Source organism: Abrus precatorius, unplaced genomic scaffold, assembly GCF_003935025.1.
Source record: "Abrus precatorius isolate BTA unplaced genomic scaffold, Abrus_2018 Scaffold10, whole genome shotgun sequence".
NCBI classification, from domain to species: Eukaryota; Viridiplantae; Streptophyta; class Magnoliopsida; order Fabales; family Fabaceae; genus Abrus; species Abrus precatorius.
The window spans coordinates 13,240,646-13,264,622 of record NW_020874292.1 but is presented as its reverse complement, the minus strand read 5'-3'; the positions used below and the strand labels follow the sequence as shown (position 1 = coordinate 13,264,622).

Genomic DNA, 23,977 nt, shown 5'->3' with positions numbered 1-23,977 from the left:
TAGAAAAACAAAATCGAGTAAAAGTTAAATATAATACCAGGAACATAATGACGAATTAGTTTCCAAAATAGAGGCTCAAATTTATGCATAAGAAAATGAAGATGCTAGAGAGAGAGGAAAATAGAGAATTGAGGAAGAAGTAGGAGACACGCTATTCAATCTATTCTGCATATTATAGACAGAAAAATATGTCTGTGCATTAATTAAATATTTTTATTAATTGACTTATAAACAAAAATTCATTTATAACTCTATTCACAGAACACTGTATTTCATTAACATAGGTACAAATAGATTTGTCTGTTTGTAATTCACGCTTAATATTTTCAACCTTATTTTTAAATTACAAATGGAAAACTTAATCTGTAAAATTTATTTACAATTTTACAGACAAATTTTCTGTCTATAATACAGACAAAAAAAATTTGTTTGTATTTACAAACAAATTTTTTTTAGTCTATTTTTTTTTTCATTTGTAAATATATCTGTATTACAAAATGGAAAAAATTCATCTATAATTTGTATATCTCTCATAGTGTAAGATATAGATAGATAAAGATAAAAGAAAAATAATTATCATTTGACGATTAGATAATTAGCATTAAAATAATTTATTATCTTTCTATATATATAAACTATGTTTTACATTAGTTATTTTACCACAAAAATACATTTAGTTAAAACAAAGAAATTAATTAGGTAGAAGGAGAATAAGAGCACCAGTCTCAATCATTTTGAAGTTTTGTTATATCTTTATACAAGTTATCTTACTTTATTATAAAATAAGTAATAAATAAAAAATTTCATTTATTTATCATTTTAAAAACATAAAAGTTATTTAATAATTAAAAAGTTTATATTATTAAAAGGTAAAAAAATTTAGAATTATTCATAATTTTAAAAATAAATTCAAAAATATTAATAAATATTTATATTATAAATGAGAGTTTATTATTTGAGAATTGAAGTATTAGTAAAGTTATTATCTCTTTTATAATTCGCACATGTATTTTTAAGATTACAATTGGCTAAAAATAATCTCTCCTACCACAATAATTTTATTTTTTTATCCACAACTTTATTAATTTTTTTTTAAATTTTTTAGAATGAAGTTGTTAATTAACTTTCTCTTATTTCCTTATGTAAATTTTTATATTTTTTATAAATATTTATTTTTATATTTATAAAAATGATCTTTTTTTCTATTTTTTCAAATTTGAAATTTACTTTTAAGAGTCGTATATCTTAAATTTATTATTATTAATATATACATATATATTGATTATTGACATTTAATTAAATTTTTTACACTATACAATAAAAACAATCATTTAATTTTTATTAAATTTTTTATCCTTTCAATACATATTATCTATAATTTGAGTTAAGATAATATAGTTTTGAAAAAATTATTATTTAAACTAATTTTTAAAATAATTTTCAATTTAATTAACATGTTACAAAGTAATTTGAGTATTTTGTAACATGTTAATTAAGTTGGTCATAAATGAAAAACAATGCTAAAAATTATAACTAAGGCATGTATATAATCAATCTAGAGAAAAATTTAAAACAATAAAAAAAAATTATAACTAGCTAATATTTTGAATTCTTTTTTCATGTATTTTATTAATATAAATCTCTAAAATATGAAATAAGTTATTTGTAGTCTTGTTCACATTAGTATAAAAAAAACTTTTTACATCAGCTCATAAGTAATTGATTTAATAAAAAGCGCGGTGATATTTATTAAAAATAACAAGAATATTTTAACATCAATTGTGAAAATAATCGAAGTAAAAAGTACTTTTTACGTCAGTTATTTTTTGAATCAACATAGAATCAATTCAAAATAAAAACATTTCATTTTCATGTGTTAGTGCTTTTACATAGGTTCAAAAAATAATTGATGTAAAAAGTATTTTTTACATCGTTTATTTCTGCAATTGATGTAGAATCAATTCAAAATGAAACATTTCAAAAGCACGCTAGTGAAATAGTAGTATAAATTGGAGTTGACAAATATGAATTCTTACTTACATTCTCAAGCTTCTATTTTTTTTTTCATTTTACGTTTTCTTACTTACATATGCTTCATTCTATATTTTCTTATGTCATTAACGAATACAAACTCTTATAAGGTATATCAATGATTTTATTTTGCTTTATTATCTTTATTTTCTTGTTTAGTGACGATAATTGTATATTTTTTTAACATTGTATATTTTTCATTTATAGACTTAATAAAGATCGACAAAAGATTGACAATGAACACTACACAATCAAATAAGATTGATGATAAACATTGTAATGAATATTGGTGATGAACACATTATATTTTTCATTTATAGACTTAACGAAGAATAAATACTGAATAAATATTGATGTGTGAAAAGGCGAACATTAATATTATCAAAATTAACGAACATTGTTAAATTGTAAGAGAAACACAGACATCATTGATGAATAATGAACAAAACATTTTTTTTTTATCAATTAGTTAAAGATCTGATGTAGAATGTATACATTTTTTTATTAGTTAGTTAACTGATGTAAAATCTCTTTAGTTACAATATCGCTTCTATCTAAGTCAATTCACCACCTAACATTAAAAGTTATTTTTAATTGATGTAAAAAGTCTTTTGTATAATAGTGTCAAAACATTATTTTAGTTAATTTTTTAACTTCATTGTAAGATAATTTCAATTTCTCAACAAGGTAAATATTTTTATATATTTCTTGCGAACAAAGTTTACCTTTTAAAAATAAACATTAATCTAAACTTAAATCATGGACAAAATTTTTGTGTTCACACACACACACACGATGGTTCAAACTTTGACCACCTGTACCAAAGAGTTTTATATCCAAAGTTTAGTCATGCACTTGACATTGGTCATATCAACTCATCAGCAGTACCAAGTTTCATATATTATGAAAGGAAACATTTCCTCTTGCAAAAAGACACGCGTCACAAGAGTTTCATTCATCCAGGTAACCTAATCTAATACCTCCTTAAGGTTAAGTTTCAAATGCATCAAATTTTCATAAATTCATATAATGTAGGCATCCATGGGAAGAAAGTGTGCACACGGTGCAATTCAGCCTCACCATTCTTTATATATATATGGACAAGATCTTCTTATACTAATGTAAGTCTAAAAATTCTTGCATTCAATCTGAGCCTTTTATTTAACTTACATCTAACGGGTTATAATTTATTACTTCACTAACTGTTTAATGTAAGTTAAATGAAAAGTTCAGATTAGGTGTAAGATTTTTTAGACTTACATCAGTGTAAGAAGATCATTCCCCATATATATATATATATATATATATATATATACACACACACACCATGAGATAGCATGCGTGAAGTAAAAGGAATTTGTCAACAGTTCTAATATTTGAAACTAGATGAGAACTAATTTGCTTCATTTAAGTTCACTGATAATTTATATTTTGTACTCACATTATAGCCTTATTGCATCCTCCAAAATATCTTTCCTACTTTATTTATTTCATTTAGTATGTTTTTACATTTCGTGCATTAAATTGGAGTTTTTATGAATATATGCTACCTTTACTTTATATTTCATATTTTCGCTATTCTGACATTTGTTCACTATTTCGGCCATAACTTTTTCTGTAGATCTCCTTTTTGGCTGATTCTTTTTGCAATGAATTTCTCACTTCCTGGGCTTCAATTTGGATATGGATCGTGCTGTTTGAAATTCAAAGCTATTTTCTATTAATTTTTAAAGTTGAGCCTTAAAACATACCTTTTATATTTAAGATTTTTTATTCAGGACTTTTATTATAATTACTTGCAGAGGCCTTGACCCATTTATTTCTATTTTTATTTAAGATTAGTATATATAGGGGTCAAAAGGTTGATGTTGGGTATATCTCTTTTTCACCTCTCTCTCCTTTCCCTTTCATAATTTCTCTTTCGTAATTTCATTTTTTTTTGTAGAGATTTTTTCCCGTTTTTTGAGAGTAAATCTTTTTTGTTTCATTCGCTTGCCTCTTTTCGGATTCTGCTGCATTCTCAATTATTTATTTCTCACGAATCATCTTGTCTCAAGCGTGGATTGCTAGATCGATTGATCACTCCGAGTTTTACTTTTTACTTTTTTACAATTTTTGATTAAGATTTGTGCATGCATAATTTGATTGAATTTGATTTTTATTCTTAAATATAATATTGATCAATTGGTTTTTGTTGCATTTGAGTTTTGGACAAATTCGGTATAGTAATCCTAGTTTGCGTATATGATTCGTAGATTTAATTCGTATTAGTTTTAATTGCATTCGTTGTCAATTTTTTTGTTTTTGTTTTTTATTTTTGTTTTCAAATTTTGTTTTTGATTTTCATTTTTCATTTTTTATTTTCGTTTGTTTTCGTTTATTTTCATGTTAATTGATCTCATTTTCAATTTGTTTTTATTTTTTATTTTTATTTTTTTGGGTTAAATTAAATTTGTTTTCAGTTTTTAGATTTGTTTTCAAATTTTAAATTCATTTTCAGTTTTTAGATCCGTTTTCAAATTTTAAATTCATTTTTATTTTTTAGATTCATTTTCAAATTTTAAATTCGTTTTTATTTTTTTGATCCGCTTTCGTTTTAAATTACTTTCGTTTTTAATTTGTCTTTAAATCAAAAACCCCCAAATTAACCACCATTATCGTTGCATGTTTAAAATTGAAAATAGAATGAATTTGTCTTCTTGTAAGATGACCTAAGTTTGCTCCTTATATTGCATGCTTATTTGAGGAATTTAGTATTGTTTGAAACCATTACGATGTGATTGTCATTCACCCATAAGGAGTTATGTTTCATATTAGAATAAACTCAATTTAATTAACCTTTATGTTTTATTTAAATGTAAGATGAAATAGAGTGAAAAAAAATAGGGAGAAAAAGTAAAAATAAAATGAAAAATATTAAAGGTATGTTTGAACATACCTTTAATAGAAGGAAAATTAAACATGCTCTACATGTTTAAATGAGTTCAAATAAAAAATGTTAAAAATTTATTTTCACTTATTTATAGAAAAAAATTAATTAATTTATATTAAAAATTATAAAAATACTAAAAGATAATAATAAAATACTAAAATAATATAAAAATTACGGAAGCCATGTTAACTAATGAGTTATAATTCATTTTAAAAACTTTATTCAAGATAATAAAAATTATCAAATATAATGTCATGTTACAGATAACAATTAAATTTCAACATCTAAATACTTATTTAATTAGTTAGATAAAAATTATTTTAATTAAATTTTGAGTTTGAACTTTTTTTATTTTATTAAAGATGTAAGTGCAAGTTTGAGAACATAACTACATATTCTAAACTTAAATTTGTCCCATAATAAAAAGAGGAATGTAAGTGACTCTTCATTATTAGTTAAAATTTATTAAAAAATAAAAGATTATAAAAAAGAAATATTAATTTAAGAGTAAAAAAAGTAAAATTCACATAATCTTTTGTAATTTTTAATAAATTTTAATTAAAAAAATTGTGTTATAAAAAATGTGTTAAATAATGTATTGCTAATATTAGTCTAATCAAAATTTTCTAGTGTGTACACATGTACAAATTTAAATTTTATTCTCACATTATCATTTTTATAATTATTGAGAACACAATTAATTATTATAATAAAATTATTTAATTATAATAATAATGAATAAATAAAGTTAAAATACATATTTTACTAAAAATATAATTTTGCATATTTTTTATTATTATAAATTTTTATTTTTAAATTTATATATTATTGAAATCAAAATATTGCTAATGTATAATATATTTAAAAATACACAAGTAAATCATATTTAAAATAGACATGAGTGAATTTTGTTGCGTTTTTCTAACCTGGACAAGGATGGGTTGAATTTAAATTTTTATTCTCACTCTAAATTAGACTTCAAATTTGCTTTTTATTGAGAAATAGGTAACCTAGCCAAATTCTGATAAGATTTGATTAAGATAAATGAAAGCGTGCAAATCCATTGTTTGACCATTTTAAGTTAAAATAGGCATGACACGTGATTTGATGAGCCAATGGCAATGAGCTGTGCTGTTAAAGGGTCGGCGTTGTTTCACCAATGCCGACATGACTGAATGAATGGGACTTTCACGTGGAAGAATACCGTTAGTCCCAAAAGCCTGCCACTAATAATACGATAATCTAAATATATCTTCGCCCAGTCAAGTGTCAAATGTTAACACATTGATTAGGTAAAGAAAGAATGATAAACTCAATTTCAGCTAGCAATTAGTAAAGTCTATTCCAGTTTAATTTGTGGTCTTGTGTTTGAGTTATAACTAAATGTAATTTAATGATATTAAAAGAATTTAAATTTTTTAAATAAATAAATAATTATTTATTAAAAAAGTAAGCTAAAAACAACATATTTAATACAATTTTTTATTTGATCTATGAATTTAATGTAAAATTATTATAATTTTACTTTATCAAACTTTAAGAGATTATATATTACTATTTAAATATTCTGTAAGCAAGTTTATCTTAAAATGATTTTTCCAACTGAATTGACCGGTAAGTTGGATACTTGGGTTGCCAAACTTTGGGAGGCAACGATGGGAAACTGGGAAGCAATATTATTATAAAAAAGAAAAAGAAAAAGAAATTGGGATTATGTTTGCGCCGAACTGTAGTTAGGTCTTCATAATCATAAACATGTTACTCTTATCATTTATCTATGGATACAATTTGACTATTTGGTGATTTGATTTTTTTTTCTTTTTTCTTTTTAGCTCTTTCTATCTGCGATACACTTGTTGCTCAAAAGGAGGTTCCTAATATCGCTACTCATTTCTATTTTTTGAAAACAAACGCCACAGGCTATCGAGAGAAGATTGTTTGGAATATGTTCTGCTTTATTTTATCCTGAAGTCATGAAAAAATATATATTTTCTTTTCCAACTTTAAAAACGGAATTAACTAATTTAATCAAATCAGTTAATATGGTGCGTGGCTGCGTGTTATATCGACACAACCGATATAAAAGTCTAAGTAAATGTAATATATATTTTCTCCAGACAAAAAGAAATGGTCTTTGATTTCTTCATAATTTATCATGAAAAAAAAGTTTAAATGTGTGTTTTTTGTTTTTATACATATGATTAAATATAATTTTAATTTTATTATTTTATAATAATTTTAGTCTTTTAAATTTTTTAAAAATAATTCTGCTATACTGCTATTATTTTATTATAATATCATATGCATGTAATCAGCATGTTATATAACACCTTAAATTTAATTTCTAAAATAATTGGCGTGTAAAAATTGAATTACTGGGTAAGTGTACCCGTTGTCAGAGTAATATTATGAAAAATTAAAGTACCGAGTGTCGTATCCACAAGGACTGTTATTAAGAAATTCTTCCTTAATTGTATAATTGTTAATAAACATAAAAAATAAATTTTGTTGATGAAATTGCTAAAAGTAAAAGAATAATAAATTAAAATGAACAAATATTCTTACGAAAATAAATTATAGAAAATTATGGCTAAAGGTATTCAAAGGAAATAGGCAAATATCTAGACTGTAAATCCTCCTAAGTGTCCAAATAACTGAAATTCTTCTTCAACTACTTAGTTCCAAACCCTTATCGCTGTAGAAAATTCTAAATTAAATCAATACATTTCTCAAGGATAATGATTCCTAACCTTCAGTTGATCAATCGGAATCTCTTCCTTAATTAATACCCCTAGGTTGCATTAAGTTTATTATGAATTTCATGATTAGGGTTAATCCTAATACAGAAAACTTACGTCTTTCTATCTCTAGAAATACATTCAAGTCCTTTTAATTGAGCAATGTTAATTTCATGCAGAAATTTTACTAAAATTCAAACAAGAAAACAAGATGGAAGACAATTGATACTACTAAATTAAACCCAAGAGAAAAGAAAATGAAATAACATTAAAAGAATTTCAGAAAATTTGGTCAATTAGGATTCATTACGTCTAGATACTAAAAAAAAAAATTAGAACCTAAATATTTTGAAACTAAAATTACAAAAGAAATGAATTAAAACACTTGATCCCATCCTCCAGCCGTCTCTGAGTCTTTCTTCTCCTCCAAGCAGTGTCCCCCAAGTTTCTGTGCCAAGTTCCCTTTTATATGAGTGGCCCAAGGGCTCATCTTCTCGCAGAAATTTAAATTTTGACGCACGTTAAAAGTACACGCCCATCTCTGGTCTCTAAAAATTGCACTTCATAACTTTCTTGAAAAGTACACGCCCATGTACACGGCCATATACTTTGGCTGTATACATCTCTGGTCTCTAAAAATTGTACTTCACAGCTTTCATGAAAGGTACATGCCCATGTACGCGGCCATGTACTTTGACCGTGTACATCTCTGGTTTTGATGATACACTTCAATTGACGCGACCAGTGAGATACACGCTCATATACACGGGCGTGTACTTGCCTATGTATATCTCTGGTTCTTTGTGTGTTTCAATTCCCAATATCTTTTAAGCTCTTACTTCTTGATCCTTTTTCCTAAAATATGAATAAAATGAATTTAATAATAATAAATTCTCTCAATGAATAGCTTAAAAGTCTCAATTATCATTCATGAATTACAATGTAGGACCAAGTATAGAAAATATTTATCATACATCAATTTTCAAAATAAATTCCTATCTCTTATAGCAGTTTCATCCACTTCTTCACTAAGCTCAGTGCTGATCATCTTGGTCACCTAAAAAATAAATATAAGGATGAGTACTCTACACTATCCAACACACACATATAACATAGACACTCACCTTGCACATTCCACATGTATTCTTACATATTTTATTTAATTATAGTCAATCACACACAACACTTTCAAGCATTTTATTTCAATTCACAACCGATGCACTCACGGCACCAAAACATTTTACACACACGTGCACTCACTGCATGTAGCCACACTTACTGTAGCACTGTGATCACAGTTTCACATCATAGATGGTGGCCGATTACCCCCACCTCACAGATACCATGGCGATCACGAGTCACTCGGCAAAGGTGTTGGTCAGAGGTCTAGTTAAGGGGAGAGTGTGTGGCCTATGTTGCACCCACGCTTACTGTTGGTGTCACCACCACTCTCTCTTCTGCAAGGTATTTCTACTGTCCCCATCTTCCACACCTCAGTGTATCGCTGAGCCATTCATAGCATAATTACAACCGCATTTATCATACCCCATTCACAAGCATTCCAATTATACAATATTCATATTCATACATGGCATATAGGCCCACATTCATATATAGCACACGACACATATGCCTATATTCACCCACATCACACTTAAACATTAGATCCTCATCAGACTTTACCACAATCAAATCACATTATTAAATCACCAATCAATGGCATGTCACAATATACAATCACCCACAATGGGTTCAACCATCTCATCACATCACACATCACATTTCATTCAAACACACAATAATTTTCATCAAACACATATTTCTTATCCTCTATCTTAGCCACATTGCAATATTTAACAAAATAATGGTAATCAAAACACAATGAGATAGGGTAGAGTCCCCCTTACCTCGAAATGAAGACCCACAACGTAATTCAATGACAAACGTGCTCGAATTTCATCTTAAATATAAGGAAAATCCCATGAGAAATCAAGAAATCAAAGAAAAGGGGATAAAACCCTAAAACCCTAACTCACAAACTTACCTCCAAACGCCCCAAACTCGTTTTCAACCTTCAATCTTACTCCCAAACAGCTTTAGAGACAATTTAATTGGTGAAATAGAGTTTTAGGGCTAGAGAATCAGAGAGATTTCGAAGGGAGATATGAGAAATGAAATTCCCCAAACCCCAAACCGTTTAAATCCCCTTCTGGTCGCGACACTCTTGCTAAAGCGAGATATTCTTGCTGCAGCGACACCCTCTCTTGCTACAGTGAAAATCTCAGAGGAAACTGCACTCTGCTTTCTGCAAAATCTCGCTACAGCGAGACTGCACCTAGAAATGTACCCTCCACTATTGCCTTCTCGCTATAGCGAGAATGCAACAGTTTTATCCTTTTCTCCTAGTGCCTTCTCGCTACAGCGAGAATCCTCTTTCTACAGCGAGAACAACACAGTTTAATGCCCTTCGCCCAGGGCCTTCTCGCTATAGCAAAAATCCTCTAGCTACAGCGAGAACACCCTACAGCATCACACTTAGCCTATTTTCTCAGTCTAATTCCAACCACAAACCAACATATACATATTTCCACACACATATTAGTGTCTTAACAAGGTCATATACACACATCCACATCATCATCATGTAAATCAACACACCACATATGACAATCCACATATATATTAATAATTAAACAATATTGCAAAATTTGGGGCATTACAATTGTCCCTTTCTTTAGGGAATTTTGTCCCCGAAATTCAACCAAACACACACACACAAGTTATACAAATAATTTTGGATATTACTCTTTCATTCTACCCTCCGTTTCCCATGTGGCATCTTCCTCATCGCTTGAGTTCCATATTACCTTCACCAATGAGATCTCCTCGCCCTTTAGCTTTAACATGGTGATCCACTATTCTCACCAGATACACATCATAAGATAAGTCTTCTCTCACTTGAAATAGGTCGAGATCAATCATATGGGAAGGATCTGACATATACTGCCTGAGTTGGGACACATGGAACACCGAGTGTAGATTCAAGAGATTCAGAGGTAATGCTATCCGCTATGCAGTAGGACCAATTCTACTCAGCACTTCGAATGTCCCAATGAACTTAGGAGATAACTTTCGAGATTTCAAAGCTCTCCCACCTCCGGTCACAGGTGAGACCTTCAAAAATACATGGTTACCCACTTGGAACTCCAAAGGTTTCCTCCTGTTATCATAGTAACTCTTCTACCTATCCTGTGTAGCCTTCATTTTCTTCTTAGTCATCTTGATCTGTTCATTCTGCTTCTGAATCATATCTGGTGCACACAGAGTAGTCTCTCCATTCTCATACCATCACAAAGAAGTCCTACACCTCCGCCTATACAAGGCCTCAAATGGTGCCATCCCAATGCCAACATGATAATTGTTATTGTAAGTGAATTCTACCAACGCCAGACATTCTTCCCAAGTTTCCTGTTGCTCAATCACGTAGGCTCTCACCAGATCTTCCAAGGATTAGATAGTCCTCTCTGTCTGACCATCGGTTTGTGGGTGATAGGATGAACTAAGTCTTAACTTAGTTCCCAACTTCCTCTATAGACTCTCTAAAAACCTCAAGGTAAACCTCAGATCTCTATCGGATACCACGCTAGTCGACACTTCATGTAGTCTGACTATCTCTCTCACATATAAATTCATAAGTCTCTCCAACTTATACTTCATGTTGATTGGGAGAAAGTGTGTAGCCTTAGTTAACCGATCTACTATCACCCAAATGACATCATGGTTGTTCCTAGTCCTCGGCAACCCAGAAACAAAGTTCATGGAAATACTATCCAATTTCCACTCAGGGATCTCCAATGGTTGTAGCAACCCAGGTGGACGCTGGTGCTCTACCTTTGCCTTCTGACAAGTTAAGCATCTAGCCACATATTCGGCCACATCCCTCTTCATCATATTCCACCAAAACTCTTCCGGAGATTCTGATACATTTTGGTCGCACCGGGGTGAAAACTCATTCTACTTTTGTGAGCTTCCTCAAGTATCCTTTGCTTCAACTCCTCCACTTAGGGAATACACACTCGGTTCCAAAACTTGATCACCCCATTCTCATCACAATGGAACTCCAAGTCTTTCCCTTCATCCTTTTGTGTCATCATGTCTTGCAGGAAGACATCTCACTGTTGAGCATCTCGGACGTACGTCAAAAAGTCATTGTGAATCATCGTCGCTTCAAGATACAAACTTCCTGGCCTCACCTCCAAGGCTAAGTTCATGTCCCGAAACTCCTCAATCAACTCTAACTCTTTTACCATCATTGCTGCCACATGCAATGATTTCTGGCTCAAGGCGTCAGCTACTACATTCGCCTTGCCAGGATGGTAAGACAATATGAAATCATAGTCTTTGAGGAATTCCATCCATCTCCTCTGCCTTATGTTTAGCTCCCTCTGGTCAAATAAGTACTTAAAGCTCTTGTGGTCGCTAAACACCTCAAACCTCGCTCCATATAAGTAGTGCCTTCATACCTTAAGAGCAAAAACCACTGCGGCTAATTCCAAGTCATGAGTCGGATAATTTACTTCATGAGGAGGTAACTGCCTTGAGACATATGCAACTACTCTTTCGTCTTACATCAAAACACACCCAAGTCCATGCCTGGACGCGTCACATTACACGTCAAACTTACACTTCGGGTCGGGCAAAGCTAACACAGGTGCTGAAGTCAACTTTATTTTCAGTTCCAGGAAACTAGCTTCACACCCCTTGGTCCATTTAAACTCCTTACCCTTGCGGGTCAATTTCATCAAAGTAAAGTTATCTTAGAAAATCCTTCAATAAACTTCTTGTAATAGCCCGTTAGTCCCAGAAAACTACGGATCTCAGTCACATTCGTTGGCCTTGGCCACCTAGCTACTGCTTCTACCTTCGCACGGTCTACCATGATTTCTTCCTTCGACACTACATGCCCTAGAAACTGAATCTCTGACAACCAGAACTCACACTTAGAGAATTCTGCATACAATTGCCTCTCTCTCAGAATTTGCAAAACAATTCTCAAGTGCTTGGCATGCTCTTCCTGAGTCTTCGAATAAATTAGGATGTCATCAATGAACACCACCTCAAACTTATCCAAAAACTCATGGAAGATCCTGTTCATGTAGTCCATGAACACTGCAAGCACATTGGTCACTCCAAACGGCATCACCAAATACTTGTAGTGACCATATCACCTCCTGAACGCCGTCTTAGGGACATCTTCATTCTTCACCCGGATCTGATGGTACCCCGACCTCAGGTCAATCTTAGAAAATACTGCAGCTCCTCTCAACTGGTCCATCAAATCATCAGTCCTCGAGACTGGATATTTGTTCTTTATTGTTACCTTGTTCAGCTGTCGGTAATCCACACACATCCTCATGCTCCCATCCTTCTTTTTCACCAAGAGCACTGGTGCTCCCCACGGTGACACACTCAGTCTTACAAATCATTTTTGCAATAAGTCCTCCACTTACTTTTTGACTTCTGCCAACTCCATTGGCAACATCTTGTAAGGTGCCACATAAATTGGGCTTGCTCCCAGAATGAGGTCAATAGCAAACTCTATCTCCCTCTCAGGCAGTAACTCAGAAACATCTTTAGGGAAAAATTCTAAGAAATCCTTCACCACCGGAATGATTCTGGCTCCACCACGCTTTCGGCCTCTATTGAGAATATAATCATAAAGGCCTTAGCGTTTACCGTGTTCTCCCACGCACCTTGGCTCATAAGCCTCAGAATCGCCGTCATCGTCGCACCAAAGATCAAAGTCTTCTCTCTACAGTCTAATAGTACATGGTTGGCAGTTAGCCAATCCATTCCCAAAATTACATCCAGTTAGGAAAGAGGCAAGCAGATCAAGTCCACCTCAAACTCCCTACCATGCACTATCATCGAACACCCCCGAACACACCCACAAAGTTACAACTGGCTTACCTGTCGGGGTAGTCACCACAATATTACATGGCAATTCAATCACATATAGACCCAGACTCTTGACACAGTCCACAGAAATGAAAGAGTGCATAGCACACTAGTCAAACAACATATCAAGTAATCGGCCCTTAATAATGCATTTACCTCAGATCAGTTCCTCTGATTGCGAAGCCTCTACTCCACTTATGGCAAAAACTCTACCAGTAATGCTCAACTTTGGCCTTGTACTCGACCCTGTGCCTCTTGATTCTAGACTCTGACTGCACTAGCACTGTCACTCCTCTTAGCAGCCCAACACACATTTGTAGTGTGTCCCGACTTCTCACAGTTGCTACAAGTTGTCCTTAGCTGTGGGCAGTCCCTCACTATGTGTGGCCCTCCACACCTGAAGCATTTCATCGACCCTCACCCTCTGAAAGAGCCTAATGTTGAGCCATTCCCACTGCTCTTCTTTTGTGATAAAGTCCCTCTAGACTGAGAATTATTGGAGCCCAAATACAGCCCCTTGGAAAATCTAGGGGGTTTTGTATCTTGCCTCACTGGATCGGCTCCCCTTAGTGTCCACTGTCTTTCCCTTTGAATTGGCTTCAAAGATCCTGCTCTTGCTTACTAGAGTGGGTAAGTCAGTCGGCTGGAAAGCGTTGACAACAACTCTAATCTCTGGCCTCAGCCCATGCTCAAATTGAGCACATATGTCTTCCTCTCCATCTTCATTTTGATAGTGAGACCAATATTTCATTACCTCTTGGAACCTTGCTACATACTCCCCACAATCATACTTCCTTGCTTTAGCTCAAGGAATTCACGGGCCTTCTACTTCTTACGGTCACAGGGAAAGTAGTTTCCCAGGAAGCTCGCCTTGAATGCCTCCCATTAAACATAGCCATCCTCATGTGGCAATGTCTGACTGGAAAATCTCCAGTAGTCTTCAGCCTCCCTACATAGCATGTATGTGGCGTAGTTCACTTTGTGTTTTTCCCGACATCCCATGGCATTGAAGATTTTCTCCACATCAGCCAACCACCTCTGTGCTTCTTCAGGGTCAAACCCTCCTTCAAACTTAGGAAGATTGTGCCTAGTGAAGGCAGACAACCCTCGGTACACAGCCGATTCTGCATCTTAGTTATGCACCAAGGCTTCTAGAATTTGAGCCATGCGCTCTATGAGGTCATTACTGCCTCTAGCTCCTCTACCTCTACCAGCCATTATAATCTAAGCTAGTAAACATTTCAACAAACCACAATTCAAGCTATTAGATCAATACAACACTTATAATTCAGGTAAGCAAAATATATCAGCACACAACTTAGATGCTTCAGCCCGATACCCCAGTCCATTTTGGATGAACTATTCTGATACCAAAATTGTAACATCTTGAATTTAATTTCTAAAATAATTGAATTTTGTGAAAGCAAAAATAATAAAAAATTTCATTCAAATGGTTTTCGAAGCATAGTTCAACAAAATATTTTAAAGTAAGGGTGAATTACAATTTGAATCAATAATTGCTATAGGACTCAATTAATACATCAATTTTCAAAATAAATTCCTAAGTCCTATAATAGTTTTATCCACCCCTCCACTGAGCTCGGTGCTAATCGTCTTGGTCACCTGAAAAATAAATGTAAGAGTGAGTACTCTACACTATCCAACACACACATATAACATAGAGACTCACCTTGCACATTCCACACGTATTCTCACATATTTTATTTAATTATAATCAATCACACGCAATACTTTCAAGCATATTATTTCAAATCACAACCGATGTACTCACGACGCCAAAATATTTTACACACGTGCGCTCACTGCACGTAGTCACGCTCACTGTGGCATTGTGATCACAGTTTCACACCATGGATGGTTGCCAGTTACCGCCACCTGACGGATACAAGGTGGGCGGTCATGAGTCACTCGACAAAGGTGTTGGTCAGAGGTCTAGTCAGGAGGAGAGAGTGTGACCTGTGGTGTGGTGCACCCACGCTCACTGTTGGTGTCACTACCACTCTCTCTTCCCTAAGGTATTCCTACTGTCTCCATTTTCCATACCTTCAATGTGTCACTGAACCATTCATAGTATAATTACAATTGCATTTATCATGCCAATTCACACACATTCCAATTACATACAATATTCATATTCATACATGACACACAAGCCCACATTCATACACAGCACACGGCACATATGCCCATATTCACCCACATCACACTTAAACATTAGATCCTCATCAGACTTTACCACACGTTATTAAATCACCAATCAATGGCATGTCACAATATACAATCACCACAATGAGTTCAACTATCTCATCACATCACACATCACATTTCATTCAAACACATAATAATTTCCATCAAACACACATTTCCTATCCTCTATATCAGCCACATTGCAACATTTAACAAAATAACGGTAATCAAAACACAATGAGATAGGGTAGAGTCCCCTTACCTCGAAATGAAGACCCACAACGTAATTCAACGACAAACATGTTCTCCAAACGGATTTCGTCATAAATATAAGGAAAATCCCATGAGAAATTAAGAAATCAAAGAAAATGGGATAAAACCCTGAAACTCTAACTCACAAACTTACCTCCAAACACCCCAAACTTTGAAATAGGGTTTTAAGGCTAGAGAATTAGAGAGATTTCAAAGGGAGATATGAGAAATAAAATTCCCCAAACCCCAAACCCTTTAAATCCCCTTCTGGTCACGATACTCTTGCTAAAGTGAGATATTCTCCCTGCAATGACACCCTCTCTCGCTATAGGGAGAATTTTAGATGAAACTACATTCTAGTTTCTATAGAATCTCGCTATAGCGAGACTGCACCCAGAAATGCACCCTCCACTGTGACCTTCTCGCTTCAGCGACAACGCAACAATTTCATCCTTTCTTCTAGTGCCTTCTCGCAACAGCGAGAATCCTCTCGCTATAGCGAGAACGACACAGTTTCATGCCCATCGTCTAAGGCCTTCTCGCTATAGCGAGAACACCTTACAACATCACACTTAGCCTATTTTCTTAGTCCAATTCCAACCACAAACCAACTTATACATATTTTCACACACGTATTAGTGTCCTAACAAGGTCATATACACACATCCACATCATCATCATGTAAATCAACACACCACATATGGCAATCCACATATATATTAATAATTAAACAATATTATAGTTAAGATTTGATTAGATTTGATTTAGTTTGTTTTGAGTTTAAAGATAGGCTTAGTTTTTTTTAGATAGATTAGTTTTAAATTTAAGTTTTGAAAAAAAAACTTTATCTAACCAATTTTTAAATTTAAATTTCAAATTTTTTTTGAAAATAAAATTTAATTAATATTTTTCTTAAAAAAATAAAAATAAACTAAAATAATTTTAATTTCTATTTTTTATCGAATTTTCTATTTTTAATTTATTTGGTTGATTTTTATTTTTATTTTTTTCTTGCACATTTTTATTATTATTTGATTTGTATAAGGTTTGTTTGTTCCCTTACACACCATTAATCATGCATAATATGAGCAATACCCTCTACCCGAGTCTGAGTAAAATTTAGGTTTAGAAGAGTTGTGTAGTAATAGCAATTTGGATGAACATCCTGTTTGTTTGTCTATCACGAGAACTTCAGCTAGAACTTATCTTATCTAGTGACCTTTTATCTTTAGGCTTACAAACTATCCAAGGTAAGAATGCATGTCATAAATTATTAGGTTAGAATTATAGGAATTGTGATAGAACACTTTGGGAGCATATTCTTTTATTATCTCACTACATTATTATTATTATTATTTATTATTATTTTGTGAGTTACAGAATTCATTGATATTATATTATTCATGTCACGTGCAGTGCTGCTCAAAATCACAAATTCCATCATTTAGATCACTTTTCTAAATTTATTTTTATTTTTTTATTTTTGATATTTTTTATTTAAATTTTTATTTTATTTTTGATTTAGGACAAAAAAATTGCAAATATATATATATATATATATATATATATATATATAATTTTTTAAAATAATCTTAAAAATAGAAAATAGCGCAATTAGGTTGACTTTGACTTTGTTGATCTTGTTGACTTCGACCAATCTGCTTCTTGGTGCATGACTGGAACCAATTCTAGTCAATTACTTGCATTTGATCCTAAGATTGAACGCACTTGGAACAAGTTGAATAGGCTTAAATTGGAAGGTAGTGTGCATAGTCATTGTAGTGATACCCTTGATAGTGTTAATGTGCACTCTAATTGTGAGCATTCTAATTGTGATCATTATGATAGTATATCTGTGCATTCTGATATTATGACTAATAATCAACACGAAAGAACTCTTAAAGAATTGGCTGCACCAGATGTCACATACCAACCATTAGGCATCCAATATTTTGATGTAGATGCTATATTTGAGTTAAAATCTAGTCTAATCCATTTGTTGCGTAAGTTTAATGGTAGTGCAGGTGAGGATCCTCATAAGCATCTGAAGGAGTTTCACATAGTCTGCTCAAACAATGAAGCCTCAAGGAGTTCCAGAAGACCACATCAAGCTGAAAGCCTTTCCATTCTCTTTAGATGGTGCAATGAAAGATTGACTATATTACTTGCAGCCAGGGTGTGTCACTTGCTGAATAGACTTGAAGAAGATGTTCCTGAAAAAGTTCTTTCTGCTTCTAGAGCAGCCACAATCAGAAAAGAGATCAGTGACATCAGATAGTTCAGCCAAGAAAGCCTATATGAGTATTGGGAGAGATTCAAGAAGTTATGCGCAACCTGTCCACACCATCATATCAGTGACCAGCTTCTTATTCAATACTTCTATGAAGGTCTTTCTCCAATGGAGAGGAGTATGCTTGATGCAGCAAGCGGTAGAGCTCTCATGGACAAGACACCATCTACAGCCAGAGCACTAATTGACAACATGGTAGAGAACTCTCAGCAGTTTAATATAAGAGCCATGGCACTAATAAGAGAGGTCCATAATGTACAGCAACCAACCCATATGGTAGCAAATTCTAGCAGACTTGAGAGCATAATTGAGGAGCTCACTACTTTCGTGAGATAGCTAGCTATTGCGCAACAAACTATTTCACAAGGAGGGGTGACCAGAGACTGTCATATTTGTTCCTCCATAGAGCACACCTCAGATTGTTTTCCTTTGTTGCATGATGATAGCCAACAAACTTTAGTCCATGGAGTTTTTAGTGGAAAACAAGACCAATACATAGCTTTGAATTTCCTACAACCTCAAAGACAACAACAGCCGTACAGGTTCCAGTACCAATCTCATAATCCTGCCTTCAATGATCATCCAAATATGAGATATGGTACTTCTGAGCAGTAGCAACAACAGACTAGCCAAGCAAGTAATGGCTATAGACCACCCCCTATGAGGCAGCAACAAACACAACAAAGTTCTGAGCCTTCTTTAGAGGATTTGGTCAAACAAATGGCCAAGAGAAATTTACAATTTCAATAGAATATCAATGCCTCCATTCAACACCTGCAGACATAGATTGGCCAGCTTGCTACCATTGTAAACCAGTTCAAGTCTCAAGGTTCTGAACAACTCCTTTCTCAAACAGAGGTTAATCCTAGAAACGTGAGTGCCATAATATTGAGGAGTGGGAAGGAGTTGTCAGGCAACCAGAAAGATGAAGAGGTACAAGATAACGTGGACGCAGAGAAACAGCAAAACATAGAGCAATAAACTACCCCTAGCAGTTCAGAAATTGTGCAGAAACCACCCCTTCCCTTTCCGAACAGAGTGGCCAAGCCAAGGCCATCAACAAACTTTGATAAAGAGTTTTTTGAGACATTCAGAAGAGTAGAAGTGAACATTCCACTGTTGGATGCGATAAAACAAATGTCAAAATTTGCAAAGTTTCTTAAAGAGTTGTGCACTAACAAGAGGAGACTGAAAGGAGATGAAAGAGTCAGCATGGGGAGGAATGTGTCAACCCTTATACAGCCCAATATGCCGCAGAAGTGTAAGGATCCTGACACTTTTACTGTCCCTTGCATTGTTGGAAATTCCACCTTCAGCAATGCATTACTTGATCTTGGTGCTTCCATGAATGTGATGCTTATATCAATTTATAGGTCTTTAACCCTTGGCCTTCTAAAGCAAACTGGTGTAGTCATTCAATTGGCAAATAGGAGCACTGCATTTCATATTGGAGTAGTAGAAGACGTACTAGTGAGAGTGAATAAGCTGATATTCCCTGCAGATTTCTACATTCTAGACATGGCAGAAGAGCCCAACATGCCTACACTAATCCTTTGTAGACCTTCTTGAAAATAGCAAGGAAAAAGATTGATGTGCACTCAATAATTCTATCCATGGAGTTTGGAAATGATATTGTACAGTTCAACATCTTTGAGGCCATGAAGCATCCATCAGAGCTGCATAGTGCATTTCATATAGATATTATTGATGTTTTAATTGTGGAGTTTTGTATTGATTTTTCTGATATTTCTAGTTGTACATGCATTGTAGGAGATTTGTGTAAAATTTATGCTGAAATAGATGCATATTTAACAGTTGATGATGTTTCATGTGATGCAGTAGTAGGTTTAGAAAGCTCTAGCTTGATGCATGCTGCAGAATTAGACTTATCCACTAGGACACTTCCCTCTATTATATAGCCACTGGCACTTGAACTGAAGCCTCTGCCCAAGCACTTGAAGTATGTATATTTAGAGGCTGATAATAAGCTACCAGTGATCATTTCAGGAAATTTGGATGCTGCACAAGAGGAGAAATTGTTGCAAACTTTAGCAACCCACAAGCAAGCAATTGGGTAGACTTTGGTCGGCATTCTAGGAATTAGCCCATCCACTTGTATGCATAGAATTCTGCTGGATGAAGATGCAAAACCTGTGAGACAGCCCCAAAGAATGCTGAATCCCACCCTTCTGGAGGTAGTGAAAAAAGAAGTTGGTAAACTGTTAGCTGCTGGAATGATATACCCGATCTTCGATAGTGAGTGGGTGAGTCCGATCCATGTTGTACCCAAGAAGACCGGTATAATAGTCACAAATAACCAATTTGATGAGCTGATTCTGACTAGAATTCAGAATGGGTGGCGAGTCTGTATTGATTATAGGAAGCTGAATCACGCCACTTGTAAGGACCATTTTTTCCTGCCTTTTATTGATCAGGTCTTGGAGCGGATAGCAAGAAAATCCCATTACTGGTTTCTAGATGGATTTTCTGGTTACTTTCAAATACACATAGCCCCAAAGGATCAGCATAAGACGACATTCACTTATCCTTTTAATACCTTTGCTTACAGACAAATGTCATTCAGACTGTGTAATGCACCAGACATTTTTCAGAGGTGTATGATAAGCATATTTGCGTACTTCCTAGAGACCTCACTTGAAGTATTCATGGACGACTTTACTATTTATGGGTCTTTATTTGATGCATGTTTAGATAACTTATCTAGACTATTAGATAGATGCATGCAGTTTAATTTGGTTTTAAAATATGAGAAATGTCATTTTATGGTGACCGAAGGGACTGTACTAGGGCATGTAGTGTCAAGTAGGGGTATTGAGACTGGTAAAGCCAAGATTGATGTAATTGTTTCTTTACCTTATCCTACTTCTATGAAATAAGTGCGCTCTTTTCTTGGCCATGCAGGTTTCTATAGGTGTTTCATCAAGGATTTTAGCAGAATCGCGTCCCCATTATCTCCATTTTTGCAAAAAGATGCTAATTTCATCTTTGATCAAACCTACAAGGACGCTTTTCATGAGCTGAAGAGGCGCCTCATTTCTATTCCAATCATTCAACCTTTGAGTTGGGAGATTCCGTTTGAGCTTATGTATGATGCTTTGAACTTTACAGTTGGTGCTGTCATTGGTCAAAAAGTGGAGAAGCAACCCCATGTCATAACCTATGTTTCTCAGACATTGGATAAAGCAAAAGAAACTACACTACTACAGAAAAAGAACTTTTAGCCATTGTTTTTGCTTTAGATAAATTTCGTTCATATTTACTTAGTTCTAAAGTAATTATTTTCTCTGATCATGCAGCTTTGAGTTACTTGCTTAAAAAGTCAAATTCTAAACTGAGACTAATTTGCTGGATGCTTCTTCTGCAAGAGTTTGACATTGAGATCCAAGTTAGATGTAGTGCAGAAAACCTAGTGGCAGATCATTTGAGCAAAATTCGGCAGCCACTGGAGGATCTCCCCATTAGAGACACCTTTCCAGATGAGCAACTTTACCACATTGGAGGGCATGATCCTTGGTTTACAGACTTGGTGGATTATTTGGCTGCCAAGGAGATTCCTAAATACTTTTCCAAAGCTCAAACTGCCAAGCTGAAGAGTGATTCCAAATACTACATTTGGGATGATCCATACTTATGGAAGATGTGCAATGACAAGATTATTAGACGATGTGTACCCGAACTTGAGTTCCAGTCTGTGCTTAGATTTTGCCATTCTTGGCTTGTGGTGGACACTTTGAACCTCAACATACAACCCAAAAGATTTTAGATTCTGGACTATATTGGCCTACAATGTTTCGGGATGCATACAACTTTTGTAAGACATGCGGGTAATGCCAAAGGACTGGAAACATTTCGCGCCGGAATGAGATGCCCCAACTACCTCTCCGTTTCTGTGAGGTGTTTGATGTATGGGGAATAGATTTTATGGGTTCCTTTCCTGTTTCGTTTGGCTATACCTATATTTTGTTAGTAGTGGACTATGTCTCCAAGTGGGTGGAGGCAAAGGCCACTTGTACTGATGATACTCGTGTTATTATAGATTTTGTAAAGTCACATATTTTCTGCAGGTTTGAATTTCACAGAGCATTAATCAGTGACCAGGGATCACACTTTTGCAATCGCACAATGGCTACCTTACTTCAAAAGTTTGGGGTTATGAATGAAGTTTTTACACCATACCACCTTCAGACTAACGGATAAGCAGAGATCTCCAATTGGGAAATAAAGCAAAACTTGGAGAAGACTGTCCAACCCAAAAGAAAGGAATGAAGTCTACGCTTGGAGGAAGCTCTATGGGCTTATAGAACTGCCTATAAAACACCTATAAGAATGTCTCCTTATCGGGTTGTTTTTGGTAAGGCATGTCATCTACTAGTAAAAGTGGAGCATAAGGCATTCTGGGCGATTAAGCAATGTAACCTAGATATAGAGGCAGTTGGCTCGCATAGGAAGCTTCAATTACAAGAGTTGGAGGAGATTCGTAGAGAAGCATATCAGAACTCCAACATCTACAAAGAGTATACCAAGGCTTTTCATGATAAGCTAATAGGGCGTAAAGAGTTCCATATTGGTGACAAAGTCCTTTTATATAATTCTAGACTTAAGTTAATGCCCAGTAAATTGAGATCTAGGTGGGATGGTCCCTTTCTTGTTATTAACGTTTTTCCTTATGGTGTTGTTAGACTTCAGGATATAGGATCGCAAAGGAGGTTCAAGGTTAATAGGCATCAGCTCAAGGTTTTTCATGAGAGCTTGGGGGAACATAAACAAGAGGAGGTCACTTTTGAATTGGCCACCTACCCTGATTTATAAGGAGTTTTCTTACCTCTCTCTTACTTATTGGATTGTTTAAGTTGTCCTTATGCTTATTGTGTTTTCCATTGAGGACAGTGTTAATTTCAAGTAGGGGGAGTATTATGTTTTTGATGTGTACATAGTCTAATTAAGTGATTATTTCAAGGCTTTGATGAATTGATTGAATTATTCTTTAGTTTGATAGGTGGACTTTGATATCTTGTGTGTTTGATTATTTGGGATAAAATATATACCTTGTGAGGTTTTTAGCCATATAGATGACAATATCATGTCATTTTACTTTCCTTCATTGAGTGATTGCACTCATGGTTGTATGACACTAGAACTTGCCTTGAGCCTTTTTAAGACTATATTTTTATATGCTTGCATTAACATGATAGAGGCATAATTTCCTTCTTGCAAACTACTAGCTAAAAAGCCAACCTTGCATTATTTCCATTTTTTGAGCCCTTTTGAGCCTAATTGTCCTATTTCTTGTGATCTTAGCTCATTTCAAGCCAAAGGTATAAAACAATAAAATGACCCAACCTTAGGGAATACAAGAACTTTGGAATTTAGGGAATGGTCATAGAAATAAGTGTGGGGGAGATTACTTCAGAAAATGCAAAAGAAAAGAAAAATCAGCCACTTATAAAAAAAAAAGAAGAAGAAGAAGAGAAAAAAGAAAAGGAAAAGAAACATTAGATGGCTAGCAAAAGTAAAAGAGGATTATTTCTGGATTGTATTACATTATAT

At 33.9% G+C, this 23,977-nt stretch overlaps 2 protein-coding genes across 2 annotated transcripts; both read left to right on the top strand.

Annotated features, from left to right (window-relative positions):
• Positions 1 to 18,517: 18,517 nt before the first annotated feature.
• LOC113851936 lies at positions 18,518 to 19,978 on the top strand. The gene is made up of 3 exons (XM_027482213.1): positions 18,518 to 18,736; positions 19,196 to 19,342; positions 19,421 to 19,978. Exons 1-3 carry the CDS (start codon positions 18,518 to 18,520, stop codon positions 19,976 to 19,978), a joined length of 924 nt encoding a protein of 307 aa, XP_027338014.1.
• A 2,778-nt stretch (positions 19,979 to 22,756) lies between these two features.
• LOC113851935 lies at positions 22,757 to 23,239 on the top strand. Its single transcript, XM_027482212.1, has one exon. The coding sequence runs from the start codon at positions 22,757 to 22,759 to the stop codon at positions 23,237 to 23,239; it is 483 nt and encodes a 160-aa protein (XP_027338013.1).
• The last annotated feature ends 738 nt before the right edge of the window (positions 23,240 to 23,977 follow it).